At 58.7% G+C, this 27,386-nt stretch overlaps 10 protein-coding genes across 10 annotated transcripts; 2 read left to right on the top strand and 8 right to left on the bottom strand.

The window, feature by feature from the left end:
• Window positions 1-1,744: 1,744 nt before the first annotated feature.
• STT3 (Dolichyl-diphosphooligosaccharide--protein glycotransferase) lies at window positions 1,745-4,510 on the bottom strand. The gene is made up of 5 exons (XM_047982241.1): window positions 4,303-4,510; window positions 4,172-4,195; window positions 3,419-4,093; window positions 2,213-3,362; window positions 1,745-2,153 (listed from the first exon to the last, which is right to left on the bottom strand). The coding sequence occupies exons 1-5, from the start codon at window positions 4,427-4,429 to the stop codon at window positions 1,883-1,885; spliced, it is 2,247 nt and encodes a 748-aa protein (XP_047838203.1). The 5' UTR covers window positions 4,430-4,510; the 3' UTR covers window positions 1,745-1,882.
• Window positions 4,511-4,888: 378 nt separating this feature from the next.
• On the bottom strand, window positions 4,889-6,008 carry TIM11 (F1F0 ATP synthase subunit e, mitochondrial). The gene is made up of 3 exons (XM_047982240.1): window positions 5,780-6,008; window positions 5,423-5,606; window positions 4,889-5,335 (listed from the first exon to the last, which is right to left on the bottom strand). Exons 1-3 carry the CDS (start codon window positions 5,798-5,800, stop codon window positions 5,262-5,264), a joined length of 279 nt encoding a protein of 92 aa, XP_047838202.1. The 5' UTR covers window positions 5,801-6,008; the 3' UTR covers window positions 4,889-5,261.
• Window positions 6,009-6,378: 370 nt separating this feature from the next.
• Window positions 6,379-9,994, top strand: JDV02_001321 (uncharacterized protein). Its single transcript, XM_047982239.1, has 3 exons — window positions 6,379-6,823; window positions 6,883-9,373; window positions 9,628-9,994. Exons 1-2 carry the CDS (start codon window positions 6,701-6,703, stop codon window positions 8,866-8,868), a joined length of 2,109 nt encoding a protein of 702 aa, XP_047838201.1. The 5' UTR covers window positions 6,379-6,700; the 3' UTR covers window positions 8,869-9,373; window positions 9,628-9,994.
• Window positions 9,925-11,128, bottom strand: JDV02_001320 (uncharacterized protein). Its single transcript, XM_047982238.1, has 2 exons — window positions 10,774-11,128; window positions 9,925-10,718 (listed from the first exon to the last, which is right to left on the bottom strand). Exons 1-2 carry the CDS (start codon window positions 10,937-10,939, stop codon window positions 9,982-9,984), a joined length of 903 nt encoding a protein of 300 aa, XP_047838200.1. The 5' UTR covers window positions 10,940-11,128; the 3' UTR covers window positions 9,925-9,981.
• Window positions 11,129-11,233: 105 nt separating this feature from the next.
• On the bottom strand, window positions 11,234-13,460 carry JDV02_001319 (uncharacterized protein). The gene is made up of 3 exons (XM_047982237.1): window positions 13,130-13,460; window positions 12,653-13,064; window positions 11,234-12,576 (listed from the first exon to the last, which is right to left on the bottom strand). Exons 1-3 carry the CDS (start codon window positions 13,299-13,301, stop codon window positions 11,376-11,378), a joined length of 1,785 nt encoding a protein of 594 aa, XP_047838199.1. The 5' UTR covers window positions 13,302-13,460; the 3' UTR covers window positions 11,234-11,375.
• Window positions 13,461-13,646: 186 nt separating this feature from the next.
• Window positions 13,647-15,033, bottom strand: JDV02_001318 (uncharacterized protein). Its single transcript, XM_047982236.1, has 3 exons — window positions 14,643-15,033; window positions 14,537-14,585; window positions 13,647-14,459 (listed from the first exon to the last, which is right to left on the bottom strand). Exons 1-3 carry the CDS (start codon window positions 14,760-14,762, stop codon window positions 13,699-13,701), a joined length of 930 nt encoding a protein of 309 aa, XP_047838198.1. The 5' UTR covers window positions 14,763-15,033; the 3' UTR covers window positions 13,647-13,698.
• A 510-nt stretch (window positions 15,034-15,543) lies between these two features.
• JDV02_001317 (uncharacterized protein) lies at window positions 15,544-17,062 on the bottom strand. The gene has a single exon (XM_047982235.1). The coding sequence runs from the start codon at window positions 16,960-16,962 to the stop codon at window positions 15,643-15,645; it is 1,320 nt and encodes a 439-aa protein (XP_047838197.1). The 5' UTR covers window positions 16,963-17,062; the 3' UTR covers window positions 15,544-15,642.
• A 542-nt stretch (window positions 17,063-17,604) lies between these two features.
• On the top strand, window positions 17,605-18,572 carry JDV02_001316 (uncharacterized protein; the record flags this gene model as incomplete). The annotated part of the gene is made up of 5 exons (XM_047982234.1): window positions 17,605-17,614; window positions 17,812-17,865; window positions 18,123-18,207; window positions 18,266-18,374; window positions 18,564-18,572. 5 exons carry the CDS (start codon window positions 17,605-17,607, stop codon window positions 18,570-18,572), a joined length of 267 nt encoding a protein of 88 aa, XP_047838196.1.
• On the bottom strand, window positions 18,433-20,449 carry JDV02_001315 (Phosphatidylinositol diacylglycerol-lyase). The gene has a single exon (XM_047982233.1). It carries the CDS (start codon window positions 20,171-20,173, stop codon window positions 18,749-18,751), a length of 1,425 nt encoding a protein of 474 aa, XP_047838195.1. The 5' UTR covers window positions 20,174-20,449; the 3' UTR covers window positions 18,433-18,748.
• A 3,177-nt stretch (window positions 20,450-23,626) lies between these two features.
• JDV02_001314 (uncharacterized protein) lies at window positions 23,627-24,933 on the bottom strand. The gene has a single exon (XM_047982232.1). It carries the CDS (start codon window positions 24,644-24,646, stop codon window positions 24,005-24,007), a length of 642 nt encoding a protein of 213 aa, XP_047838194.1. The 5' UTR covers window positions 24,647-24,933; the 3' UTR covers window positions 23,627-24,004.
• Between the last annotated feature and the right edge of the window lie 2,453 nt (window positions 24,934-27,386).

Genomic DNA, 27,386 nt, shown 5'->3' with positions numbered 1-27,386 from the left:
GATCATTCCCAGTCGCCTTGGTGATGGTATCGCCACCAGCTTGTCCAGGCTTGTGACTATCTGGAATTGCGGAAAAATTGGACGACGGTATTTCGTTGGATTTACCCAGCTGCGTGGCTGCCTTCTCCGAGGAAGCCATGGGAGCTGCCGATCCCCGATAAGACGTCGCGTTGTTGAGGGTATCATTAAGCTGGTTCTGGAGTATCTTCATGGTCTCTTGCAGTCCAACATCGCGTGGGGATTGCACCAGTTGGTTCCGAGTGTGTTCCATGCGGTGCTGGATCTGCTGCAACTCAGACGAGAAGCGACGAGAAGAATCCTGGGCATTGGTCTGTACCAGCGCGGAGGCCGTGGGATATGAAACCACCGGAGGGGAATAAGTTGGAAATATCGTGGTAGGAATAGGTTGGCTGTACGCTGGAATGTTTGGAGGCGCAGTCACAGCTGCCTGGTGTGATGTGATTCCATGCTGGCCTGCTAGATAGGTTTGCTGAGGAATCGGGGGATAAACGTAGACCGGCTGCTGTGAGGTGCCTTGTACGGGCGAACGTGTCGTCATCCACGGAGGAATGGCTGAACCATAAGACCTGTCCCGACTAGGAATATATCTCTCAGGGTCGATAGGCGTTGTTATAGGCTGCTTCTTCCGCAGTCGACGTGACAGCTTCCTTCGCAACGACGTGCCCGAGGAAGTTGTTTTCTCGACAGGCTGGGCAGGGGTGAGATTCGTACGAGTTCGACTGTGGGAACCGTGGGCGGATTTGTTACCCCGGAGACTCGTTTTGCGACGCTGCGGAGTGGGCGTCGGTGGGTAGACGGTCGAAATGTCTGGCTCGTCGTCATCCGAGCAGATTTCACTGCTGCTGCCACCTTTCTCTTCATAGTGAACAGTTCTGGCTGTCATTGCTTCGGCTGCCTGCGCTGCCCGAACGCCGTTGCTTCCCTTCGTCTTTGTACTGGTTGCTTGCTCGTTTGAACCATGAGGGCGGCGATCCCGCAATGGCGTTGACTCAACAAAGCGATTCGTCACACGATGATGTTCTTCGGATTCATCGCGGCGCCTCTGTCTGCGCTGCATCTCTCGCGGCGTGGGGATGTCAAAGGTGGCGCCCAGAAAGCTGAACTCGGGCTCCTGGGCCGCGCGCTCCCGCAGCGTCTTCTTGCCAAACGCCATAGCAGTAAGGGTTGGACAGCATTCGGCAGCAGTTTCCTTATCACGGCTTGCCCGGAGGGCGAAGCAGCGGCGGGGAGGGCTGAACGCAGTGCAGAAAGGTTGGTGGTTTGGGGATGTTGACAGAGAGAGGGAGAGCAAGAGAAACATGTCGGGAGGAGACGCACGTTTTGGCATTGCATTCATGTCCGCCCACCGAAAAGGGAACACACGTGGCTATCAACTGGCAACGCTGAGTGCTGGGCTGTTCAACACCTAGCCATGGAGCCCCTTCTGGCCGCCTTCCGCTGGGCCCGGGAGTCCACTGCACAGGGCCCGGCACAATAGGTAGGCCCGGGCAGCGGAGGGCCGCTTCAAGCACTGTAAACGATGCCGAGCAGTGCAATGGAATGGCCGACAATGGCCCTGGGCAGCCACAGGTCTACGGGAAAGCGCCTGACCTGGCAATACCATGAAGCTGCCCGCGTGCCACGCCGGTCCATTTACTTCCCTCCCTGAACAGGTGTCAGCAAGTGTGATTCACTGGTCGCGAGGTTACCATCGCCAAGGGACGCCCGTCAGTCGACAATGAAACGCCATGATGCAGTTTGATTTCTTGCTTTTAATCATACATTGGTATACATTCCCAATCCAGTTTTGCCGGCAGGGAACATGTAGCTGTCCGTTCTTCATGACTGCGCCATATCCATACCAAATTCTCTCTTCTATAGCTCAGTCAACACGCAGCACACGGGCACCCCTCTTCTTCGCCGCCTTCTTCTTCTTCTGCCCGCGCTCGAACGCGGCGGCGGCGGCGTGGTCGCGGCCGACGTTGTCAAGGTCCTTGACCTTGTAGATGCGGATGATCCAGTTCTCACTGGTGAACGCCTCCTCCAGCGTGTTGAGAACCGGCCCCTGGTCGGGGAGACGCACGCCACGTACCCGGTCGGCGGCCTGGCCAGGTGGGAACATGGAGGCGTAGTTGTAGTAGGACATCTTGTACCTGCCATGCCGGTTAGTCACCCACAAGTCCTGCGTCTGCTTCGAGGATATCGAACTCACATCAAGCTGTTCTTCATCGTGTCCGTGGCCTCGCTGTCGACACGGTACTCGCCGCGGGCGGTGAAGAAGTCTCGCTCCTTCACCTCGTCGGGCCAGATGCCCTCAGCAATGCGCACCATCCAGAGGAACTTGTTGATATCGTCTCCAGAGTAGCCAAGCAGGCCGCCAAACACGACCAGGACGTAGTCAACCTCGTGCTGTCGCATGATTGGGTAGCTGACTTCTTCCCGCGAGCTCATGGCCTTGCCAACTGTCGCAATGTGGGTGTTGTTCCATGTGTTATTGTCCACCAGCGTCGGTCGGTCGGCCATGCCACCAATCTGGTAACCATAGTCCCACCAGGACATGATCTTGGCGTCCTCCTTGGTGTTCTGGCGGAGCCACTGGTACGCCTCACGGTAGTCATCGATGATGTGCTGGCTACCGTCGGGCATACGACTGGCCAGGACAACGGACGGGGACGAGTAGGCGTTGGAGGTGACCCAAGTGCAGTGCGTAACAAACATGAGAAGGTAGATGGTTAGAGACGCAACAACGCCAGTCTTGGGAACCAAGCTGAAGATGCCAACCTTGGGCTTCTCGCTGCCGCGGAGGCCGGTGCTCTTGGCAGCCTTCTTAGACGTCGCCTCAGATGCAGCCGGGGCCCCCTCGGGGTTGGTGGGCTTCTTGGTGCTCAGGTAGGTGTCGAGCAGGTGGGACACAGCGATGGCGCCCGCCACGCAAACAATGGGAGTGAGGGTGAGCATCAGTCGGACCATGACGCCAGCGAAGTAGCTGCCGAACAGGCCGTAGACGATGACAAAGACGTGCTCATCACGCAAATCCTGGTAGCAAAGGTAGATACCAGCGGGGAACAGCCAGATGAGCATGTTTAGATCGAAAAAGAACGCCGGCCAGGCAGGCGGCTGATGCTCCGAGACCGAGGCGATGATGGGGATGTGGATCTTGGCATAGCCTGTGTCCCACAGCGAGTAGAAACGGCCACTCCACGGCGCGATATAACCCAGCGAGGTCAAGGCGACGAGTCCAAGAAGGCCGATGCCGAAGGTGCCGATAAGAACGGTAGCCAGGAATGTCTGGAACTGGCGGCCGGAGATGGCGGAGCGCACGTACTGAATGAAGCCAATGAGCTGCAGAAAGCCGAAGATACCTATAGCGAGCATGTCAGACAAGCACCGGCATTGGGATGCGAAACATTGGCCATACCAAGCGCGGGCATGTGCTCGCTCGTCTTGACGGGCAAAAAGCCGACAAAGGGAATCTGCATGCTGGCCAGTGTCCCCAGCGCATACCACGTGGTGTAGCTGACATAGAGGCGGGTGCTGTAACGCCCCATGCAGATGAGAACGAACGCGTGGAGTGGCAGCAGGCAGGTGATGAAGGCGTAGCCACCCCACGAAGCCACCATGTAGCCGTAGAAGAGGGCACAGAGTGCGCCCCAGAGCATGGAGCCAAGCTTGAGTGCTTTGATCCAAAGGTAGAAGGTAAAGACGAGGAGGAAAATGGCGATGGCCTCGTTATCGTAGCTGCCAGCGACGGATCTCGAGATGTAGCCAGGGGCAATGCCCATGAAGGCAGCAGCCAGCAAGCCGGCAGATGGCGACGTAGTCATCTCATTGGTGAGAAGATAGGACGCGTAGGCGGTCAGGCCGGAAAAGGCGGGCGCGAGGAGGACGCAAATGTTGCGGATGTCGACGGGGATGGTCAAGGCGCGAAGAGCGTGGTAAATGACACCGCTCGTGACCATGAGGCCCGGGTACAGCGTGCCGCCGGTGACGCGGCCTAGAGGGTGCCATGTTCGGTCGTCGAACCAGTCCCAAAACTTGTAGAAGCCATTGGCGACGAGGTACTTGGTTGCCCGGAAGTTGAACCATGGGTCGACTGAGGGACATTGTCAGCACCGGGCGGCCGATGAGGGAGTCAGGCATCATATCATTGCGGGCGATCGGGAGAACCAACATTCGTGGATGATGCTTTCGAAGCCTGCAAGGTCCAAGTCAGCGACGAATTCCAAGACATGGACAGGGGCGACGCAATGGGACGGAGTTGTCGCGCAATGCGTCGTCGAGCGATGGGGGGCCAGCACTTACGGATGACGGAGAAGAGACGACTGGCAACGGCAGCAGCGGCGATGAGGGAAAGAATGACGACTCGTAGCAGCAATCTCGTGCTTTGCGAGTTCACGCCGGCAGCGAGCGGCTGGGAATCGCCCGTCATGGTGGCCGAGATTCGATTATCGGTCGAGTCAATGGCCAACGGGGGGTGAATGGAGATGCTCAAGCCGCGAAGCCAGATGGCCTTCTTCCCTGGTACGGAGCTGAGGACAGCTTGGAGCTAAGACCTGGGCTGCGACACACGCAATGCGCTGTGGGGCAGGGAGGTGGTCAAATAGGAACTGCAGAAGGGCACTCAAATTTGCAGACCAGTGTATGGGCTTTTTTTCTCACCTCCAAGCTGGGGGGAACCGCAGGCCATTGGGCCGGCCTTTTTCCGGCCGCGTCGCCCGTCATGGAAACGGCGGCGTTTCAAAACGTCTGGCCGGCCATTGATTGCGCGGCGCGGACAAGCTAAGTAAGGGCAGACTAGGGGCCGAGATTCGGTACTATTTCATCATGTATGTTGACTTGGTAGGGTGTCATTGCACTACAATATCTCGGCAATATGCCTCTTCTATATAATGCGTCTGGCAGTGGGTAGGTGCCATAAGTGACCCCGCTAGTGACAGACAGGTGCCTTCTCATCGGCGGCATCACATGGTAGTGTGCAGCTCAATATCACTGCTTTCCACGGGGATCCGTCCGTGCATGCCATCTAATTGCGTGTATGTTTACACCTGTACACTTTGCGCACACAGGACCTAAAAGGAAACGTCTATGCAGTCGCGCTCCTCGGCGCCCCCATCATAGTACACACCTACATCTCGCCGTCCTAGCACAAAGGACCCTTGGCCTGTCGCTCAAGTCTGTAGACGAGCCGCCCTCCTTCCCACCACGCCCGCACTCTTGCGGACAGTCGACCGCCGACCATCCCGCACCGCCCTATCCGTCTCTTAAGGGTTCTCCTTGGCCACCTGCAGCAGGTACTTCTCGAGGTCAAATTTGGGGCTGTTGACGTCGGTGATGACTGTTGCTAATGTCAATTGCCGTATCACACCGGCGCGCACATCTCGGTGCCAGCGCCGCTCGCATGCGCTCGGCTCGGACAACATACCATCGGACTGAGACGCAGGCTGCGGGTTCTTCTGCTTGGCGAACTCGGCCTTGGCCTGATCTATCAACTTTTGCTTTTGCTCGTACTCGTGCTGCTCGTGCGCGGCCCGTTGCGTGGTCGTTATCGTCCGTTGGTGAGAGAAGCCGTAGAAGACGCCCACGGCGAGGGCGGACCACCGGAGAACCTGCAAATCGAGGCCCAATTAGCACTCAACCGTCCTTCAGCGTGGCCGGACCCTGTTTCCCCGCCCGCTGCTTCTCGCGCACATGACGGCTCTGGGCCGACGCATGCGCGTGGCGATCCATCGAAGCTGTCGGTAGCGGCCCGGTCGGAACGGATGCGGAGGGGGAGACCAACGTTGACTCCCGTCGACGACATTGCTGCGCTGTGACTATAGGATGCGATCCGTGGTTGAGGACGGAGGTCGGGGGCCGGCAATGGCTGTCAATGGGCCCTTTCTGGGTGGATCGAGGCAATTGTTGCGGTCGGGCTGGAGGTGAGGTGAAGATTTCCAATGGATGTTGCTCGGGAAAAGTCGCTCCCTGAGTTTTTCCAGCGGCCGCGCTGGCTCCCCGGCGGGCCGCTGGGCTGGGCGGCTCCAGGGGGGGAGCTCTCGGGAGACAAGGCACGGCCAGCCATCCTTCCAGTAAGCCCGGCCCAGCCTCTGTTACTGTGATCACGTGCGCGCCAGATGGCACTGCGGGCGGCCAGTGACCAACCTAGGCTCGGCAGGCCACGCCACCTGCAGTCCGCGCAAACAACTGGAACCCAGCACTAGACCGGCACGCATTCCCCTGGTGGGGCCGCTTCAGTGGATGAGATGGCGCCCCGGCTCTCACTCACGGGCGGGCACCGTTCCAATCCCACCACAGGGGCGTGGCTTCCACTCCAAGGGGCCCCTGCCGCTGCTGTGTGCCTGAACTAGGGGGGGTTTTGATTTCCTGCGCGTCGCTTGTCGGTCGCGGTGGCTTCGCCTCGTCTGCTTCGTACGCCATGAGCTAGTTTTGACGTCAACAGCGATCTCTCATCAGAGTCAACACTGTGAGTACTTCGACGAGCCGATTCTTGCGTCTCTCGCACGCGCACCAAGTCGCCCTGTCCGACTCGCCAGTGCTGGGGCTGTCGCGACCCGCGTCATACCTACGTACCTCGTAGGCTAGCTTCAACCCTCTCGCTCGCGGCCACCTCCAACGGCTCTCCTTTTGCCAGCCACGACACCAGCCGGAGCTCGCCCATCCATCACAGCCCGTCCCGCGATGGGCGTTTTGAGCAGCCGCGATGCAACAACGTCGAGATGAAATCCTTGCAAAGAAGGCGAAGCTCGCAGAACTCAAACGCCAGAGGGAGTTGCGACAGAGCCAGTCGGCAGCTGGACGCCAGAGCATAGGCGGGCACAGCGATGTAAGCTTGACTGTCGGGCCTCTCCCTGGCGCACTCGCTGATAGCCCTGTTCCTGACAGCTTATATCGCCGACACCCGGGCGAGCCGATAATCGTCGCGAAATCGAGTCTCTAATCAACAGCCTTGTTGGAGACAGCCGGCCCGGGTCGACCACAACAGGTGGTGCGGCGTCCCCAGCCGCCCGAGGAAGCAGACCCAATAGCGTCCTCAGCGCCGGCGAAATAAGCAACGGGACGTCCGACTTCACGGGGACACAGAATGGACAGGCCGCATCCGCCGCGGCCTCTGCCGCGCCGCCTCCTCAAATCACCCTTAGCACCGTGCCTCTGACGACCGTCTATGCATGCCCGCCATCGCCCGTCAAGGAAGTCTTCTCCTACAGCAAGGGTGTTCAGACGACAGATGACTGGTCGTCAACCCCTACAAGGCCACGGGCGCAGTCGATTGCTTCGGATGGAGACGATTACACTGGCACGGCCTCGACTCCAAACAAGAAGCTCAGCCGCAGGGAGCGGGACCGGGAGGAAGAGCTACGGCAAAAGATCCGAGAAGAGGTTGAGCAGGAACTGAGGGCTACAAAGGAGCTCCTCGTCGATGGCTCGGCTCCCGCCCACTCGTCTAGCTCAACAAACTGGCTCTCCAGGGACCTTACCACCGAGGAGCTTGAGGCGGTCACTCGCTCTGAAGAGTTCGTCGACTTTCTGGAGCAATCTACCAAGGTCATCGAGAGGGCCATCGACCAGGAAACTTATGATATCCTCACCGACTATGCCCTGCATGGAAAGGATCTCGACGACGAAGACGAAGAGAGCGGTAACACAGGCGGCCGAGGCGCTCACCGCATAAAGGAGGTCGCACAGTTCTTTGACGAGCGCTGGTCCAAGAAGCGCATGATCAGCAGCATCGAGTTCTCGCCCAAGTTTAGCGAGCTGCTGCTTGCTTCGTACACCAAGAACCCCACCGCGCCGCATGAGCCCGATGGCCTTGTGCAGATCTGGAATACACACATGCACGACCGCCCAGAATACGTCTTCACCGCCCAATCGGACATTCTTACCGCCAAGTTCTCCCCGTATCACCCAAACCTCATCATCGGCGGTTCCTATAGCGGCCAGGTCCTGTTGTGGGACACCAGGGCCAAGGCGGCGCCGGTGCAGAAGACGCCCCTTACAGGCTACGGCCACGCGCACCCGATATACTCTGTTGACATTGTCGGAACCCAGAACGCGAATAACATTATATCTTGCTCCACTGACGGTGTAGTCTGCGGCTGGAGCATGGATGTGTTTGCGCAGCCCCAGGAGCTCCTCGAATTGAAGAATCCAAGCCAGGCCAAGGTGGCTGTCGAGGACGTCAGCCCGACTTGTCTGTCATTCCCCCAAACCGATCCAACCTTCTTCCTCGTGGGTAGTGAAGAAGGCACCATCTTTCCATGCCACAGATACGACCGCGCAGGGGCAAAGGCAGGCGTTGACAAGAAGATCAGCTACAGGGGCCACACAGCCCCTGTCATGTCGGTCGACTTTCACCCAGCGAGAGGTCCCGTGGATCTTGGGGACTTGGTCATCTCGTCGTCTCTGGACTGGAGCGTCAAGCTATGGAAGGTACGCGCACCGGCCGCAACGTCGACCATCGGGGCGGCCGACGGCAGCATCGCGCCGCTCATCGACTTTGTGCGCGAGGATGTCGTCTACGACGCCAAGTGGTCCCCGGTCAAGCCGAGCGTGTTCGCGCTCGTTGACGGCGCGGGCTGGCTGGAGCTGTGGGACATCGCTGTGGAGACGGAGGAGCCCGTGTCGCGCATCTCGCCGAGCGCGCGGCAGGAGGGGCGGACGATGCTGTCCAAGAGCCTCAACAAGCTGGCATGGGAGCCCAACGACGGGAAGCGGCTCGCGGCGGGCGGCATCGACGGCTCGCTGACGGTGTTTGAGGTGAGCGGCGGGCTGGGCGGCAAGGAAGGGCTCAAGAACGAGGAATGGACCAACGTCAAGAAGCTGGTGAACCGGATGGAAGCTGTCGGCCTTAACGGGGCAATGGCTGTCTAGCCTGCTTTTGTGCTCTTGGGCCCCGGAGGACGCGACGGAGGCATATTGCACTTTGTTGGTAGTTGTTGTGTACTACATATACCCCTTTGGCAGACGAGTCGCGGTGGTGTATGAAGCTGACAGTGATCAGACCGCCACTCCGTATAAACACCAGGTACGAAGTAGTAGAACCGATGCAATCCTCTACCGAGACATTCTAGGTCTAACGTCGTCTTGTTCCCTGTCTTGACGAGCTCATCGACACCCATCTATGGTGACCTTTTTGGTTTGCGCCGAGGTTGGTCACGTGCTCGCAACACACGCACATCCTCTGTTCCTCCACCAAAAAAAAAAAGGATCTTCCTCGACTCCATGACCCGAACCTGAGACGCGCGACCACCGCAACCGGGTCGTATTTGCACACCATCGGGCGCGCTCGCCACGAAGGAACGGTCGCGCGGCCATGATTCGTAGCCGTTGCGGAGCGTTGCGCGCGTCAAGCTCGCTCCGCGGATAACTCAACAAGGTACGTACGTCTCGACGACACCCACCCGACGCTGGGTTTCTCATCCGGTCGTTGCCTCTTGCACGTCATGATGCCTTTCATATCTTTTTATGAATTCTGCAATTCTGAATGGCCCCTTTTTGCTTGGGGCCGTTTGCTGCGGATAACTTGTATTCCTGATCTTGGTGCTCTTTTCTCCATCTCTTCTTCTCGTTTCCGGTTTCGTGGAGTTTGGCGGTCAGAGAGACGTTGGATGGGCTGACAGGACTTTTTAGACAGTAGAGGTGGAAGACAATGCTTCGCTTGCTGAATCGGCAGGGTGGTGTCGCCGGTTTTTTTTAGTACGTAGTCTCAATGGTACGCAAGGGACAGCACATCCCGTTCGACTTCTTCAGAGCTTGTGACTCAGTTGGAGTCAGTCCCGGTGGCGAACAGTGACCCTGCCCGAATGTAATAGCCAGGAATGGGTCAATTACGCCTCAAGGGCACTTTGCCACGCCCAAATTACTTGACGGCGGAACAATGTAGCACTGCACTGAACGAGATGCTCGACGTAACAATGGAGGCTGAGGATGACGGCTTAGCATATTGAGACTTTAATCTTTCATAACACGCTACGAATCCTGCCACTACGAATCCTGCCACTTGGTAATAGCAATGTAATCAACCAACTCATCGTGATACAGCTCCGAGAAGATGTCCTCCGCATACTGCCTCCAGTCATTGTCCGCACTGCGCTGGAAGAATTTGACATACTCCCAGTACTCAGGATACCACCCGCTGTCCTCCCAGTCCACGAGGCCGATGATCCTACCGTCCTTATCAACAAGGATATTCCTCGGCGTGAGGTCGCAGTGCGAGAGCACAATGCGATGATCCGTCCGAAGTCGACGCGTGAATGCCTCCCACACGAGCGGCGGAGTGACCTTGTAAAGGGACGACAGCAGAAACTCGTTGAACCCCGCTTCATCGCGACACGGCGCGGAATGATACGTAAAGTACAGCCTCGTGTCCCGTATCTCAGTGCCGTCGCAAGCACCGATGAGGTTGGGCGGAGGGGGGGCGGCGGATCTCATCCTGTCCACGATTTCTCGAAGCTGGAGGGCGACGTCTTTCCTCTGCGCGGCGCACATGTCGGGCCACAGCTGATCGAGAGGCTGCCCGTCGATGTAGTCCATGCGTATGCGGCCTCCACCGTCAGAAGATAAATGCACGTCGTGCACGGAAGGGGCAGGTATGCCAGCCTGGGCGGCGACCCTGAGCGCCTCCGCCTCTCCTACGGCTATGCGTTTCCCGGACTTGACGACGGTGTTGTCAGGCTGCAGGACGATCCTACGGTTGAAGAGCTTGTGCAATATCACGGCGCCTACTTCGAGTCAGGTGAACCCAAAAGAAAGAGCGCCGTTGGAGGATTAAGCAACCTGGCTCGATTTCGTCTTCGGACTCGGATTCGTCAGATGATTTCGCCTGGCCCTTTGCTTTCCTCCTTTCTCTGAGTTTGGCACGGTAAAGCGACTCGTCCGGCTGCTTGCCGCGCGAGCGTGATACGGCATAAGTCGCCGACGTCGGCGGAGTTTCCTTCTCCATGATGGCTTCGGTGACCGACGCTTCTCATAGACGAACGAGCGGCAGGAAGGTCTGAGATGTCAAAGGGCTGACATTAGCTGCAAGCAAACGCAAGCAATCGCACCCCACGGTTTGATAGCACAGTAGACTCTATTCGACCGCTCTCACTCATGGGAGGGCGTTCTGGTTTTGGTGTCCTGTCCTGGTTGGTGAATACATTGAGGGTAAGGATGTGGGTGGGGGTGGAACTCTGGCCAGCTGGGTCCAGAAAAGAGGGTCAGCGAGCTGTCAACAAGTCTGGAGAAGCGTGCAGTATGTAGGTGGGAGTGATGTCGACGCTGACCTCCGTGGCTGCAATGGTCTATTTACGTATACTGTATATAGAGGCAAATGAAGTCGAGTCTAGTCGTCGTCGCTCGTGCTGCTGCACTTTTTGCGCAAATCGGATGCCCGCTTCTCAACTCGCATTGGCCGGGCCCTGCGTGACCTCGACGCGAATGTCCACATCCTGGCCATCGACGCAGTAGCCAAGCTGCTTTGGCCCGTCCCTCAACTCAACCTCTCGCTTGATCCACCTCCCGGCTCTCTCTCTGGAATAGTCCTCATTGTCCTCTGATGGCGTCCCGCCGACCATGTCGGCATCGTCATCGTCATCGTCTTCGTCGCTGCTCTCGCCGTCGCGTTCATCGTATTGCGCCACGGGATCCCACTCGCCCGTCTCCCATACCAGACGCACCGTCAGCGGAGACACGCCAAACAGCTTCCCTGCAATTCCCTTGACGGCGTAGATGTCAAACGACCTTGGGATGCGCGTCGTCCTTTTCCTTGCTGTCCCGCTGCCATCCTCGTAGTGAAACCGCACCGTCACCAGCCTCGCTTCGAGGAACAGAGGGTTCACTTCGCTGCGCCGCACCACGTCCGGCTCGCCGTACATATCGCAGAGCTCCGCCCACCGCGGGTGCTGCGCCAGGACGCTCTGCTCGGCGCTCTCGGGCACGGCGGCGAGCTGCCGCGCGATGCGCGAGAGGTAGAACATCTCCGCATTGGTGCGGTCCGCGTGCTGAATGTGCGTGAAGTTGACGCTTTTGAGCCCCGCGAGGCGCGCAATGGTAAACATGTGCGATTCCTCGGCTGACGAGGCCGTCTTGGTGTCGCCGTCCTTTTGCGCGTCGTACACCGGGTTGTGAGCGATTCGCAGGCCTGTGATGCCCGGGAAGTGCGTGGCGAGCGCGTCGACAAAGGACCAGTCCTCAATCTTGTTGTATGACACGTCGAGATATTTGAGTGAATGCGGGAATATGGTTGTAGAGGCGTTGGGGGCCGTCATTTCTTTGATGCTATTGCCCTTGAGGTGCAGATTGCGGAGAGCCGACAGAGATGCCAGGCTGGCGAGGTCAGACACGGCTGTGAAGCCGTTGTATTCGAGGTTGATGGAGGTCAGCGTCCTCGTGAGGCTGCCGTAGTCTGGCTCGGAAAGAAAAGAGAGCTGGTTGGCCCCCACGGCGAGGGTCGTGAGGGACGGGCATCGGACGGCGACATGGCAGAGCTCCTCCCAGCTCAGCAGCGTCTCACCGAGAGCAAGCTCCGTCACGCCACGAAACGCGGCCTCGGCATGCTCGAGAGCCTCGTCTCTCAAGACATGCTGGAATCGGTTGCCACTATTCCGGACAGTTAGCTCAAGGCCGCAGCCGCACATCTCGGGAGTCAACGAGGTGCAGCCTATACTGTACTTACTTGACGCTCAGCCGCTGGAGGTTTCTGAGCTCCCGACAAACCTCCACGACGGGCCCCAGCCGCTCAAACAGGTTCCTGCTCAGATCCAGATGCACGATGCTCGGGCAGGTCTCGGAAACCCTCCTCTCCTCGGGTCCCACCGCGCTCGCCACGCGCAGCCCGTCGAGGATCACAATCTTGAGGTCTTGCACCTGCGCGAGTTTGCGGCGGATCTTGTCGAAGCCCTTCTCCTCAGCCACCTTGCCCGAGATGACAATCGGCCGGGCGTGCTCCGGCGCGGCGCCGCTGCCCTGGCCGCTCAGCGGGTCGTGGGCGACGTACTTGTCGTGCAGCGCCGCGATGAAGCTCTGTGGCGGGTCTGCGGGCCGCGTCGGGCGCACAAACGACGCCGCAGTAGCCGACTTTGAGAGGCCTAGATGAGGGTCAGCAAGGCTGCGATGGTCTTGGTGCGAAGGTTTTCGAAGGGCTTCCACTCACAAGTAAAATAGCGTACGCCCTTGTGGGAGCCATCGTGCTTGCCGCGGGTGGCGTCGTCCCATTCGACGCCGAGCCAGGAGCCCTCTGTGCCCTCGACCCGACCGACATACCTCACCGTACACAGGGCGCCGCTGTAGGACACGCGCTGCCCAACGTGTCGTGACTCGACCATTATTACGTCGAGTCTACACAATCTGTCGTGCTTGCAACGCTGAGTGCCCGGACATGGTAGGATGGGGGCGGCGCAAGTACGAGGTGATGGTGAGTGGGTGAGAAGGCAGCAGAATTCCGGGGCCCATCGATCGCGGGCCTGGGATTTGGTGGTGAGGCGGCGACCCTTGGGCTGTTCTGCGCGCCACACTACGAAGTATATCGATCTAAAACCCATGACACAAGCAAGGCAACATGTTGGCACTGCCGAAGAGAGCTAGGTTGATTGATGGAGGCCTCCCGGCTTCCATATCTTCATTTACGGACAAAACCGGCGCGCATCACTTTTTTGCAGGAAACGCCGCGGCGCCCATCATTCATTTCTTAGAATTTCACATGGCTATAGAGACAACTACTAATTACAGCTTGTTCTTGAGCTCGCTTACGACGCGAACTAAGGCGCGGCCGTTGCTCAGGCACACCTTGCCGCCCTCGACTTGCGTGGCGAAGCGTACCTCCTCGAAGTCGCCTGTCTTCTCGCCGGTGCGCCAGACGCGGGTGATGAGCTTGTCGCCGGGCATGACGGGGCTGGCAAAGCGCGCCTGGTATTCCCTGATGTTCTCCGGGTCGGAGCCACCGAAGCGGCGCAGAATGTCGTGGCAGGTGACGTTCCACTGGTACAGGCCGTGGGTAATGGCGCCCTTGAAGCCCATCTTCTGGCCGGGCTCGGGCGTGGCATGCAGCGGGTTGTAGTCACCGTTGAGGCGGTACAGAAGAGCCGACTCGGTCGTCGTCTGGTGCTCGAGCACGGCGTCAGGCTCACGATCCTTGGGCGGCGGGTAGCTCTTGGTGGCAGGGCCCTTGGGACCGTGCCACCCGCCCTGGGCGACAAAGAAGCTGCTCGTCGTGACGCGCGTGTGCACCTCGCCCGTAGCGGCGTTGACCAGGTCCGTCTGTATGTCGAGGACGGAGCCCGGCCGGCCCTTGTCGTAAACGCCGAGCACCTTGGTGCGGTTCTCGAACTTGGCGCCCTCGGACGAAGGGGGGAGCTTCTTGAGGAACTCGATTTTGCGCTGGCCGTCGACGACCCGGCGGTAGTCGAACTCGGGAACGCTGGGGATTTTGACGGCCTTTTGTGCCTTGTAGAAGTCGACGACTTCCTGGGTATTGCCCTTGAAGGCTGCGGGTGAGGTCAGCCGAGAGTTCACAAAGCAACGCTGCTCGAGGACGGAGGCGCGAGGAGGAGCTACTACTCACTCAGGACGAGAGGGTACGTTGGAAAGACGGAAAAGTTGGGGTGCAGCTCCTGGAAAGGCAGTAGAGTCAGCATTGTCGCACAGTCCAAAGCAGGAACCAAACTTACATAGAGGAAATGCAGCTCGTCCGACTTGCAGCCGATGCTATTGGCGAACAGCAGCACATCGCGCTTCAGCCAGGACACCTCCTGTCGCGGGTACTCGAAGCCGACGCCGGGGCCAGACATGGTGAATTTCTGCAGGGACGGAGTGATGATGAATGAATAGACAAGGTTCCCCCAATTGATGGCGAAGCAGGATAAACCGGTTGATGGCCTCGGCGACGCGGGGATGCGAGGGCCCCCGACTTATTAACAGCTGCCGGCCGAGACGCGGAAGCGAGCGCAATGCCGAGGTTCGTCTGGTGGGGGATTCGACTCCGGCAGAATTACTGATTGCGTAAGGTAGGGCGGGCAGCACCACTGCGGCCACACCTCCGAGGCAGCTGGAAGGTGCCCGCCCGCAACGCCTGGAGGACAATCGGCCAGCGTGGGAGGAGCTCTCGGTTGCAGGCGGGTTGGCGGTGGTGCGGGGGACGCCTAGTGTGAGGTCCAGTACCCAACCTACCTAGGTGAGATGGTGCCCGGCGCACCTACTGTACCTCCAGGGGCGGTCAAGCGGGCACCTTTACACCCCAGAGGCTTGCAGTGCAGTTGGCCCACCGCAACTCAACGTCAACCCACTGCCTGGCACGATCTCCATCCTCATCCTCCCACCACGTATTTCGACAACGTCCGCAAAATTCTTCATACGAGCCGCAACCATGGCTGACAGGCATTGCGATACCATGTGCGCACAGCTCTTCTCGCTTGGCATACTCTTACAGCGTCTGTCCACATCTACGACCCTTTTGGACAGCCGGGCATCGCAGCCACCAGCTGTGAAGGCACCGCATCATCCTACAACGCCCGGAAGCTCTCGCCGCCTCCCCGAATCACGCGAACAGCAATAAGACGGCACGACACGGTCTTAACCCAAAGAAATCGTATTTCTGCCTATCGATCAGAAAAAAGACTAGTGTACTGTCACAAACGAGTGTAGAGCCCCTCAATCTTTGAACGCGGCCGTTCATCCCAGCCTCCCCTTCCCTCGATCACACTCCTCGAGAAAGCGGTATATCCCTTCGAGCCCTTCAAATTCGTTGGAACAGTGTTGCGCAGAGCTCATGGGCGGTGACATGCTCTCGTAGCCCTCGGGCTCTGATAGCCACGGATTTTCCAATTCCTCGGCAAAGGCATCTCGCACGAAAGAGTCGTCCCCGAGAGACGACATCTCATCCATCTCGTGGCCCTCCAGCGAACGTGCCGATCCACCAGGCGACGTCAACGTCTTTTCGGTGTCGGGCGCGAACGGGAACTTGAGTGCCATGGGCATGCCGACGGCCAAGTCGAAGCCCGGGTCCTGGCTGACGACGCCACGTTGAATCCCGATGTCGTCGCAGAGTTGTTCGACTGTGGCCGCATCGACGCCGGGGAACCGAACACGAAGGGTGTCACTCTTCTCGAGAACTATCGGCAAGTCGCCGAGCACCGAGAGCCGCCGCAAATCTGCGTATACAGCCGTCAAGTCCTTCAGAGCACGGCCAAAGTCCGCAGAGAGGATGTCGAGAAATCCCTCGGTGTTGATGCTGGCATGAGCCGCCTCGGTACGAAAACCAGAGGTCTCAGATGTGAGAGCAATGGCCGCAGCAAGGGGGCTAAGAGCCGTTATCTTGGGGCTGAGCTGAAAGTCGATGAAGGACCCCAGAGCGGAGCGAGGAATCTCGGAAAGCGTGCGCATGGCATCGTCCTCGAGGGTAGAAACGGCGCGATATTTGCGCTCACCGTGGGAGCCAAGGCCGTCGTATCGCAGCTTCTGACCTGAGAGGAAGAAGGCCCGCATAGCTTGCGACACGTTCTGTACAACCTGGGCCGGCGCCGCGGGCGTGTGAGAGAAATACCGAGCGCCACCTCCGAGACTGTAGCCGCCAGCAGTGCGAGGCATCGCCCCACCCGTCAAGTTCGGTCGCAGCGTGCTCGCAAATGGAGCCCGTCCGGAGAACTGTGCGACACGTCGCGAGGTGTTTGAAGACGGCAACTTGGATCGGTCGAATCGAGGCGCCGAGGCACTTCGCTCGGAGCTGATGAACCTCCGCAGTGCATTGTTGATGCTCTTGGTCGCTCCGCTAGAAAACCACTTCACACCTCGCTTCTGTTGTTTCAGTAGCGCTGCTGGGTGAATCGGCTGCCGCCCAGTGTAGCCGCCGCGGATGGGGATATGCTGGACCTGGCCCTGGAGAGGCCTGGTCGCGTCCACCAGCTTGGCGCGGACCAGCTTCGTGGTTTTGGCGGCAGCGACACGCAGCAGGCGAAGGGTCGCTGGACCCCATATCGCCCCTGCGGACGCCATGTTGAAAATCGATGTTGCTTCCAATCTCTGGAGAGACGAAGGCCGTTGCCGTTATGCGTCAAGGAGATGCGGCGTCGGGGTTGCGGGTGTCTTCGGGGACTTATAACTGCCCGACCTGCGGCGTCATTCGCCACGCACGCCTCGCGGGGAAGATATCTTGCACCGCCACAGGGCACATCTCCACCAGCCACAATTCCTATGTGGGGTCAGTTCTTGTTTTGGCTTAGCTCATCACGGAGCTCCACGTCCATTTGTCTTTCCACCAAGAATTTTCTGGCCGCCATTTCGTTCCTCCTTCCTTTTCTCTCGCACACTTTCTCGACAACCTCGAGACCACCGCAGCTTGACTCGGGTGTCGAGGCGCGCAAGTGCACGCCCAATACCGAGTCCTCTGACGGTGGTCCGACAGCTCCAAGGTAAGCCGCTGCGTACCCGCGCTCCCTTTCGCTTCAGTGATGAACAATTTCAACGAACAATCCAATTCAGACCAGTACCATGGTGATTAGCATACTCTAGAATTACCCTGAGCAAGCTATCAGCCGCCAGATTTCCGCAGCACGTCGTCTTATACATGGCCGAGCTAACCCTTGCAAAAGCTGTAGGTGTTGAGGAATGGGTACTACCGTGCTAAAACGACGTTTTATGACAAAAGGTTCGTCCACACTGGTGCTCTCCCCCCACCCCCTCCCCTCTCGAGTGATGATCAAAACGACATCAGGGATTCCTCATGCTTAATACATAATGTGGATACCGTTGTATAAGTTTCAGCCTTGTCTGACAAGAGACCATCTTGACACGTTGTTCTGCCACAGCACTGCGAGATTCTTGCTAATTCGCGCCGCTCGATAGGTACATTCTGCTCCCTACTATCAAAGCGATCTCTCGCGGCAAGCTTTTGCCATTGTATGATGAAGACTTGAACGAACGGGCGGACATAATCGAGCCCCGTCACCTCTCGCCCTAGAAAGCAAGGCGTACAAACCTTGTGGTGGGAGACTGACGGGTGCTATTGATGACACTTCGTCACCTGACTTTGGCTGGGAGCAATCTTTGTTTGAAGCTGTCTGTTGTTTGGTATAGCCGACTAACAGCATGCTCGGCAGGTAATTACAATTGCACGCAGTTTCTTTTCGCACGCGGTCGAGTCTTTCTGTGATGAGATGTCAAAAAGTATTCACACTGTTTGATCCCCAATCATCTCGATGATTTGGTGGAGGATGAACGTATTCAACAACTTCTGATACGGTGCGCCATTACTCCTAGGCACGTGAGATGGCGAGACAAGAGTGCTGACCATCCGTAGGACTTGCTACTGCTGCTGCTTGTTACCCTCTATGGCGATACCTGAGGCTGACACGTCAGCAAGGAACAGATGTCAATTGTCGATCAGTGGCTCCGTGCCCTGTTCAGAGGTAAGCTTCAACTCTTTTCACTTCAGCAATCACATTTCCGCCATAGTGATGACTTGTTCTGTTCTATCATTGGCTGAGTTCATCGTGATGTACACCATTTTCACCTTGGAGAACTGATATGGCGTTCTCGAGCACCTTCATTCGTCACAGCGCTTGTTGCTTTGCCGTTGCTAATACGGCGTCGCACAGATGATTTGATCCGTTGATCGAGCGAGCGGATATGCATAGAAGCTTAGCACTCAATTCAATTCGTCTCGCCCAGATCTATCTTGTTGTTCGTCCTTTTGACTGTGTCTCATGTACATGTTCGACTTTGTATCTTCTAGATTGCATCCAACACGGCTCAAGTCGAGCCTTTGCGCCTCGCGACCGCCCTACTTCTTGAGCTGCAACCGGGCGTTCATGCCAACAATGCAGCGAATCAGGTCCCAGTTGTCGTTGGCCCCCACCCAATCGGTGATGACGATACCGGTGCCGGCGTCGCCGACCCTGAGCTTGTTGGGTCCCTTGTCGTGCTCGCCGTGGTTGATGCAGAGGTACTCGACGATGGCGGGGTTGACCTTTGCGGCGATGCGCTCGGGCCAGCAGGTGGCGTTGAAGAAGTTGCTGGCGCTGAGGAAGTTGATGAAGAAGGGCGGGGTCGGAGCGTCGGGCTGGTGGCCCTCCATGCCGGCGAGGGCAAAGACCTGTTCGGCGGCGCGCTCGAGCTGACCGCGGCTATACGAGATCTTCTTCTCGATGTTCTGGCTCTCGGTGATCTCGTAAAAGTCCTGGATGCGGAAGTTGCCGTCGCCGCCGGTTCCGTCCTCGCAGTTGTCGGGCCATTGCTGGGCGTCGATGCCCCAGCCGCGGCCGTCCCAGCAGGCCTGGCGCATGTCGTCATCGAGGGCGAAGCGGCGGACGATGACGATCTTGCCGCGGGCCTGGCCGAGGGTGGGGATCTTGGGCTCGGTCCACCACTTGTCGCGCGTCTTGTCGACGTAGCTGTGCTTGAGGTACTTGCCCAGCTGGCCATCGGTGCCCTTGCCGGTGCCCTCGCGCTTAAGGCTCATGATGACCGTCTCGCTCGGGTTCTCGTCGAGGAAGCGGTAGATGTCGGCGAGCATGTCGCCAAAGTACTTGTTGCCGGTAAGGGAGATGGGGAAGGCGCTGTGGACGAGCGCGAGGGCGTCGTCGTCCGGGTTGGCCGACACACGGATGTCGAGGAAGCGGACGCCGTTGCGCAGCTGCTCGGGGACGCCAACGGCCTGGCAGCGCACCGAGGGCAAGGCCTTGTGGCAGGTGGGCGAGTTGTGGGTGCCGGGGATGGAGAGCAGGGTTAGGGGCCAGTCGTTGTGCAGCTCGCTCATCCAGGCCTCGAGGCGGGCCGACGAGAAGACGGCGAGGAGGGCACCGTTGGAGACGTAGACAGCCGTCAGGTCATGCGGCCCGTCGTCAAGCTTCTTCATGACGGCGGAGCGGCTCGAGGGCGTGGGGACGTCGGCCTCATAGCGGTGGCCCTCGGTCTGGAAGGTGAGACGAATGACCTCGCGGGCCGCCTCATCGGGGCTGCGGACGTCGGTGTCCGAATTGATGGTGAAGGGCTCGATGCGGACGGAGAGGTCGCGCGAGTCGATGGGGCCGCCTTTGGCGCGCGTCTCGTGCGATTGATGCTCCGTGGCATTGAGAAAGTTGGTGACGGCGCCGGTGACGTTGCTAAGCAGGCCGCCGCCGGAGGCGACGCGCTCGCCCTCGAAGCGCTCGACCTTGACGAGCTCGAGGGGATGGATCGTGAGGTTGCGAAGCGTGAGGGTAGCCATGATGGGCGATGATAACTACGACGACGACGGCAAAGATGGGGCTTCAACTGCGCCGGGCGGGCGTTGGGATGGAGAAGCGGGCGGGCGTCTAGCAGTCAATTGGGGGTTTGACGAAGCAGACGGAGATGCGTCTAGGGGTGGGGGGGTTCGACGTCGGGACAGCGGTTGAGTTTTGCTTGACGTCTTGGACGCGGAGTTCGGGGCGGTTTAAGCTTTGGGGGCGAAGCTCGCAGACGATGCTAGCTCGCCATCGCGAATCGGGGATATATCTGCAGCGCTAGCGAACCAATCCGGCAAAGTAGTCCACGTTGGGTGACGGAGCCGCCGAGCCGAGGGTGGCCATGAACTGCTAAATAACTGGTGATGGGGCTCTGATGTGATTCGGCCCTGGCAGACATGTACTAGGCTCACGATTCCTGCCAATGCCGGAGCATTAAAAAAAATGAACTAAATTACTTCCGTACTTCGTACTTCGTACTAGTAATGCGTCCATCGACGGAGCGGATGCAGCTTCGCCTGCTCTGTATGTGCGGCCCTATCTGCCAAACCGCGCGGGGGGTACAGGTGACACGTCGTTGCGTTCGCAGTCCTGACTCCTGAGTACGTAGTAGGTAAGGTACATTATGGATGGCGGCATGGCGAAGCAGGCCGCGGGGCAGCGGTTGTGGCAGAGCTCTTTCTGGGCTGGCACTCAGCTCATCAGCAGACGGCGCAGCTTGTTGCTTGATGAGCTGGGCTGGCTGAGCAACTCGGCGATTGCGAAAAGAGGGGCACTAGCAAGTTAGCAACACAGCACTGAGCACCCCAGCGGGAGGAAGTTGGAGCTGCTGGAGCGGGGCCAGTCCAGGAGAGGAGAAGGGGGGGGGGGCTTCAGCTGTTTTAGGTAGGGGGTTTTTTCGCCTTTCCATTACTACCTCTAATAAGGCGGATACCTCCATGTCAGTGGAGGAGGGAGGGAGGGCCTTGGAGCTCCAGGAGAAGACCGGAAAGGAGGGGCAGCTGAATGATGCAGCGGGAATGGAAGAACGTGAGGTGCGCAGCATGGCGGGGCCTCCTCGCCAACCTTAGTACTGAGCCAGACAACTGACTCTTGGTCCGCTCCTGCCCTACCTAGTTCCGCAGTCGTCTCAATGGTGGAGAGTTTGGTTACAAAGCGGCAACACACAGGAAAGTGCCTCGCGGTGTCATGTGAGCAGGTAAGGCAAGAGCTGCACCGTGCGTACCTGCCTTTAAGACTCTGAGACGGACTAGGCCGCACGGGACGGGAGAAGCAAGAGAGAACAAAGGAAGGAGCGGATCCCCAGAGTGGGCGGACCAAGCAAGACGTACTGAATCATGATGATGGATGCGAGGACAAGACGGGGCGACGGGCGCCGACACGGGCACCCTCCGTCCATCGTCCATCATTGTCCATTGTCTGCCGTCCGGACGTCCATCAGGCCCCAGCAGGTGCCGTGTCCATCAACCGCCCCAGGCGGGCTCTGCGCTGCTCAGCCCCGACGAAGCGAGGCCCCGTGCACAGCAACCGATGCCTTTTGCTCAATACAAAGTCCGGTAGGTACTGTACTGTACTCACTGCATACGCCAGATGGGTAAACAAAGAACTGACACTCTTTGAGTAATCTGAATCCAGGGCTGTGATGATGCATGCACGCCCGAGCCCCCGACGAGCTGACGTACACTGTTGTCAAACGGTATGAATGAATGACTGGGGCAGCAAGAACTGGTCGCCCGAATACAGTATTGTACTTTGTACGTTTGAACGACATGCAATCTCGCTTCCCTGTAATATAACTACTTGACTCGCTTTCGAATGCGGCTGCGACGCCCAACAACAGAGAGAGAGCGAGAGAGACAGAGGAGCCGTCAACCATAAACGGTCGTCTGTGCTCAGCAAACAAACAGCCCTGCACCCCACAGACTTCATCAATGGGTGAATACATGCAGGCGCCGAATAATAGGCTCGTAGCGTCCCGCATTGCATTGAATTGAAGAGCTGGCCTGCACAGACCCGCCCCGGCTCACACGCCCATGCCGGCCCAGACATGGAATCTCAGATCCGCCCTGTCGACCCGGGAGGGATCCCCGGCCGCCCAATGCCTTGCCCTATTGTCCCTCACAATAGCACCTGCTCGCCCATTGATCCGGATATGCGGGACGAGCAGGACGAGCGGGTCGAGCATGTGGAACGGCTCCGTGCGTCGCATCACATCACATCGGATGTATCCGCAGACAGCCTTATACGGCACAACAACAATGCCGCGAGTTCTTGTCATGCTGTATCGTACACTAGCATGGCACGGGACTATACAGTAATGTAAGTCCCCATTTTCGTATTTACCAGTTTAGGCCTGAAAGCGTACTAAGACGCATTGCAGGATGGTGCCGTTACCATCTACGATTACGTCGAGGAGACGTGGCGGGTGACCCGGACGAGACGTCTCCCGTTTAGCCGGGCGAAGAAGGCCTGTCGACGCAACGCCAAACAAGATGCTTGCAGAGCTACAAGTCCCGAGAGCGCGGGCCATGTCAAAGGGCAGAGTCGGAAGAAACAGAACCCGAACCACGGCCAAGGCGCAAAGTCGTCATCGTCGTCGTCGCTCTCGAGCATGTTTCACTTTCACTCCGTATCGCTGCCCTGTCCCTTGGCCGCTCTGCCCGCCCGCCCGGTGCGCTCCTTGCGTCTACCTGAGCGCTCTGGCTCGCACATGGCGTGCATGTGTGGCGGCGACGATGGAACAGGTTTGCATCACGGACCACACCTCCACCGCTGCTTGCCGGTCGTGACTCTGTCGTGACGCCGTGCTGCAGCAGTGGCGCCCTCTCCGCCCCCCCGCTTTCCGACCACAATAAGATGTCTTGACCCAGAGAATGGGAGAGGCGCCATGGCTGGGCACTGCTCCACGAGGCGCCCCAGAGGTGTCACTTGCCGCCCCGGGTCCGGCTCTCGCGAGAGGGAGGCCCGGGGGGAAGGGGGAGGGGGGTTCAGGATGGGATGGCCAGGCCCTCGCCAGGGCCCGGGAGCCGTGGCGGGACGGCGGAGGGTCTCCCAGGCTGTCGGGACACATCCAGGCCTCAATACCGACGGCGCGGGAACAATGGCGCCCACTAGGTGCTAGCGCAGTCCAGCCTGCTGGTTCCCCTAGTCGCGATGCGGTGACGGTCCCGGCTGTCGAGGGCGCCTTTGCACTGCGAGGAGCCCACGCCGCTTCGTCCGTATTTCGGCGACACGTCAGCCACGCTTCGCCCGTCGGTTGTCTGCGAGGCGCTGGGCTGAGACGCCTCGCGCTGCGTCAAGGTTTTTCAAAGAGGGCACACTCTGCGTGCACATCCGTGAGGTAGCCATCAACCGACAACCGTTGATAGACGGCATTCCCACGCGCCGTGGACCCTCCCTATGGAACAAGAAACGAGGTGGTAAGGAACAGAGACAAGAATGACGAGAGTGGTATGCCTGGTCGTTGTATTACACGCGACTGCCTAATATGTGGTATCATCTTTTTCCCCGCCCATATCATCGTATTTCATGCCCGGAACTCCGAAAACCCCTCCTTGTGTAATTGTATCAGTCACGTTCCTGTCTGGTCCGGCTTCGTGCACACGCCTTGTCCAGTCTGATTTTCGCCCCGACTCCAACAGCGGCACCACTCCTGATCAAACTACGTTATTGGACAGGGTAGCTTGATACTCCAAGTATTGACGTCGCCTGAAGTGTGTGGCGCTTTGTTTCCCATGGCCCAGGCCCTGGGAGAAGACACAGGTCTAGGTAGTTACCCTGTGTGAGCACATGTGTGTATGTGTGGCTCTCCATGTCATGTCTTTGTCAAGGCTTCAGTCGGTAGAGCGGGAGCGCTTTGAAGGGCCAGCGGTCTCGTCAGCCTCCTCCTCAGACTCCTCGCGACGTCGGCGTTGACCGCGATCCTGTGCGTTTCTTTGCACCTCAAGAAACTGTTGGAAGACATGCTTGCTGCCGAGGAAGTTGTTGGCACCCTCCACCGTGACGCCGGCGTCGACGTCGATCTTGACGGGACGGGGCCGGCCCTCCTCATCGATCATGGGGAGGCCAGCGTTGCCGGCGCTGTAGTCCCGCATGGCCTTGACGACAGCCTCTGCGATCTGCTTGGCGTTGTCTGTTGGGGTGGCGTCGAGGCAGAGCACGTTGTTGTTGCTTGCCACCTTGATGGAGGTGTTGATGCGGAGGAAGATGGGTGAGGACTCCTCCTCGGCCATGTCGCTGGCCGCGTCGTCTATGGCCGACCCGCTGAGAAGAGTCGTGACGGGAGAGTTGTCTATCAGGACTGGCCTGGGCTGTGCCTCGCGCTGCTGCTCGAGCTGGCGGGCTGTGATGGCGAGAAGGTCCAGGGGTTGGCGATTGGGGGTGTAGGCGGGAGGAGGGGAGAGAGGGTGGTGAGAGACTTCCTTTGCCAGGAGGTGAGAGGCAAAGTCTCGTATTTGCCGAATCGGTCCGTCCATGGCTGTTGTTCTGCGGAATCTTGTGTGTGTAGCGGAAGTGAATTCTTGTAGCGGCACGCTGCCGTGTAGGAGGGAGAGCCAATGGATGCCTGCTTCCCGCCGTCTCGTGAATGTAATGTCGGTTGGCCGTGGAGGCTAAGCAGGCAGTCGAGCTACTCTTACTTTGAGGATCCTCGACTGAGATAGCAAGTGGCAAGGTCCAAACGATGGATGGTGGTAGAAGGCCAGTTGATATCGTTGTCGGGAGGTGTGGGAAGGTGGCAGGTGGAGGATAGATAATAAATAAGTTGGAGGCAGCGGAGAGAGTTGAGGTGCGACGAGGTACGCATGTACATTCAAGGCGATCGACAAGGGGACGGACGGCCGGCAGGCGTGTAGGTATGCACGTACACCCCCCAAGGACCACCGTGGAAACCTCTCCACAGGGCAGGACAGTCCGACAGGGCATGGCCGGGCAAGACAAGTGACTGACTGGGGGGGTGGGGGGTGGTCGGGCAAGGTCAACCGACAAGAGGCAGCGTGCACGCCCAACCCCCCCCCCTTCCCTTCACCGGTCGTCGTGGCTTCATCCTCCTCCATCTGTGACTCTCGCTGTGCGCCACGTACCGGGTCCTCGGTGGCGAGCTCCTTCTCTATCCCTTTACTTCTGCTCTTTCCAGCAATGCCCTTCGCACCTTCGTCTGCCGAACCGAGCCCAGCCGACAGAAAAAGAAAAAAAACCTTGTGTATGGACGGGGCAGCCTGGTGGCAGAGGGAAAGGGTGTGCGACCCGGGGGGCGGGGCGGGGGCGTCTGTGTTGGGAAAGGGAAGGAGGAGGGGAGTGAGGTTGGAAGGAGGGGTGGGGTGGGTGCGTCTTTGTGTCGTAGTGGTGCACTGGTGATGGTGATGGTGATGGAGGGGCGGAGGGCGTGCGCGCTCGGCGCCTACCCAGCAGTAGCTGCGTGAATCCTACCTATTATTCCTCACTCATGGACAAACTCCCGTCTTCGTGCTAACTTTGGTTTCTCCTGCCCGCAACAGGCGCCCGGTGTGCGTGTGCGTGTGCGTGTACGAGGGTTGCGAGCCTACGGGAAGTGGGCATGCGAACCAATGCCTCACCACCACAGAGACGAAGGGAGACAAGGTGAGAGATGCTTTCCAGTGATGACGCCACATGGTTTGTACAAAGTACGGAGCCTTTTCGTCGAAACACCAGATGATGTACCATGTATAAGATCTTCGAGGCGGGGGATCTGCGCTGCGCTAACCTGGCAGTAATTGATAGTGTCGGCCGCTCAGTCGGTCCCCGGGCTCAACACGGGGACAGGGCATGACGACCCAGGGTCAGGTCATGTCATGGTACATTGAACGGGGCTCTATTCGTCTTTTGTCGTTGGTCATCGTCGTCGGGCTCTGTCTGCTTGGCGGACGGTCTCATCAGCTCACAGCACGCGATCGATCGTCTCTGTCAGCAACCGCTTCTTCGTCAACAAAGAAGAGAGCGAGAGGCCCTGGCAAGGGCAGCGTGCCGGCACTTACAGATGCCCTCGTGGGCAACAATGATTCGGACACGGAGCGCCCCCGAATACTAGAATAGTCTCCACGTCGGGACTACGGGGTATTCTTGCCCATTCACCACTCATTCATCGGCAACCCGTGCTGGCACGCACCGACGCAGGGGAATCCATGCACACACACACACATACAACGGCCGGCGGATGCGTGTATATTCGTATACATCCACGCACGCGTACAATACATGAAGACCCATGTACTGCTGCTGATACTAGGTACCTACTTGGGCTGGGTGGCCCGTCCCCGAAGATGGCTAATTGCTGGCCCGTGCTGGCCCTCGCGCGCCACGCCCATCAATGGGCTCCAGGTCCCGTCCTCGTCCGCCTGACGTCGTCCGCCTTTGTCTGCTGGACGGTGAGAGCCTATCAGGTGTTATGCCTGGGGCACGTGTGGGCGTGTGCGGACCCGAATCGGAAGGGGGGGGGTGGTTCGCGGCCAAGGTGCTGTGATACACCCAATGGTGAAGCGAGGAGTACCAAACGTTGGAATTCCTCAATGCGGCGGAACAGCTGTAGCAACCCGAAGAGTGAACTCTGAAGGCAGCAGTACAGGAAAGCATTCCAGCGACGAATAGGGAGGCCGCGACGGCTGCACAACCACATACAAGTTACTACGTGTGTATGCGTACCGCCTGCGGTGCGTTGAGGTAGTAGTTGCCTGGAAGAAAGTTGTACCACAGCATATTCTGAGGACCGCACTGAATAGTCCATCGCGCCTCGCAGCACCCCTGGCTACCTATTCATGGGGTTTTGGGTTGCCTAACGCATCGAAAGTGCGATGTGAAGAGAAGCCTTTGGCCCCTCTTCCTCTCCCTCACTCCGATGATGCCTGCGCAAAAACTCTGTTTTTTCTTTCCTGCTCGCGCACACGCATCCAAAAGCCAACCCAACGCAACTCACTGCTTGGCGACGAGTAACCCGCGGCAGTTCTGCCCCTGCCTCTGTGGCGTACCACTTTCGCACCCCAAGCACTTTGGCTGGAGCTTTTCGGGCCGAGCACCTCTTGTCAGTGGTTGTCTCCCTCTCACAAAAGCTTCTCTCACTTTTTCCGCCCCCGGCAGGGAGGGAGTCTGCCGGCCGGCCGAGTTGAAGCGGAGACTGGGATCCGCCAAGAATCGCACCCGCGCAGCCAACTGATTGGCACATGGTGTTCTTCACGATCTTTGGGGGGGCACGCTCGCTGGTTG

This window comes from Purpureocillium takamizusanense, chromosome 1 (assembly GCF_022605165.1).
Source record: "Purpureocillium takamizusanense chromosome 1, complete sequence".
NCBI classification, from domain to species: domain Eukaryota; kingdom Fungi; phylum Ascomycota; class Sordariomycetes; order Hypocreales; family Ophiocordycipitaceae; genus Purpureocillium; species Purpureocillium takamizusanense.
This window is presented reverse-complemented; position numbering and strand designations above follow the sequence as displayed.

What these genes read in the sequence shown, in the direction of transcription:
- STT3 (XM_047982241.1), bottom strand. Translation starts at nt 4,429, where the DNA reads ATGACGGGCGATTCCCAGCCGCTCGCTGCCGGCGTGAACTCGCAAAGC. An exon ending in CGAAAGCATCATCCACGAAT is followed by an intron (nt 4,094 to 4,171) that starts GTTGGTTCTCCC and finishes AATGTCCCTCAG; the next exon opens with TCGACCCATGGTTCAACTTC. An exon ending in CGAGCACATGCCCGCGCTTG is followed by an intron (nt 3,363 to 3,418) that starts GTATGGCCAATG and finishes TGCTCGCTATAG; the next exon opens with GTATCTTCGGCTTTCTGCAG.
- TIM11 (XM_047982240.1), bottom strand. Translation starts at nt 5,800, where the DNA reads ATGTCGTCGACGGGAGTCAAC. An exon ending in TGTCGTCGACGGGAGTCAAC is followed by an intron (nt 5,607 to 5,779) that starts GTTGGTCTCCCC and finishes CTCGATTTGCAG; the next exon opens with GTTCTCCGGTGGTCCGCCCT. An exon ending in GCCTGCGTCTCAGTCCGATG is followed by an intron (nt 5,336 to 5,422) that starts GTATGTTGTCCG and finishes CATTAGCAACAG; the next exon opens with TCATCACCGACGTCAACAGC.
- JDV02_001321 (XM_047982239.1), top strand. Translation starts at nt 6,701, where the DNA reads ATGCAACAACGTCGAGATGAAATCCTTGCAAAGAAGGCGAAGCTCGCA. An exon ending in GCATAGGCGGGCACAGCGAT is followed by an intron (nt 6,824 to 6,882) that starts GTAAGCTTGACT and finishes TGTTCCTGACAG; the next exon opens with CTTATATCGCCGACACCCGG.
- JDV02_001320 (XM_047982238.1), bottom strand. Translation starts at nt 10,939, where the DNA reads ATGGAGAAGGAAACTCCGCCGACGTCGGCGACTTATGCCGTATCACGC. An exon ending in CGAAGACGAAATCGAGCCAG is followed by an intron (nt 10,719 to 10,773) that starts GTTGCTTAATCC and finishes GACTCGAAGTAG; the next exon opens with GCGCCGTGATATTGCACAAG.
- JDV02_001319 (XM_047982237.1), bottom strand. Translation starts at nt 13,301, where the DNA reads ATGGTCGAGTCACGACACGTTGGGCAGCGCGTGTCCTACAGCGGCGCC. An exon ending in GGGCGTACGCTATTTTACTT is followed by an intron (nt 13,065 to 13,129) that starts GTGAGTGGAAGC and finishes ACCCTCATCTAG; the next exon opens with GCCTCTCAAAGTCGGCTACT. An exon ending in CTCCAGCGGCTGAGCGTCAA is followed by an intron (nt 12,577 to 12,652) that starts GTAAGTACAGTA and finishes TGTCCGGAATAG; the next exon opens with TGGCAACCGATTCCAGCATG.
- JDV02_001318 (XM_047982236.1), bottom strand. Translation starts at nt 14,762, where the DNA reads ATGTCTGGCCCCGGCGTCGGCTTCGAGTACCCGCGACAGGAGGTGTCC. An exon ending in ACGAGCTGCATTTCCTCTAT is followed by an intron (nt 14,586 to 14,642) that starts GTAAGTTTGGTT and finishes CTGCCTTTCCAG; the next exon opens with GAGCTGCACCCCAACTTTTC. An exon ending in AACGTACCCTCTCGTCCTGA is followed by an intron (nt 14,460 to 14,536) that starts GTGAGTAGTAGC and finishes CCTCACCCGCAG; the next exon opens with CCTTCAAGGGCAATACCCAG.
- JDV02_001317 (XM_047982235.1), bottom strand. Translation starts at nt 16,962, where the DNA reads ATGGCGTCCGCAGGGGCGATATGGGGTCCAGCGACCCTTCGCCTGCTG.
- JDV02_001315 (XM_047982233.1), bottom strand. Translation starts at nt 20,173, where the DNA reads ATGGCTACCCTCACGCTTCGCAACCTCACGATCCATCCCCTCGAGCTC.
- JDV02_001314 (XM_047982232.1), bottom strand. Translation starts at nt 24,646, where the DNA reads ATGGACGGACCGATTCGGCAAATACGAGACTTTGCCTCTCACCTCCTG.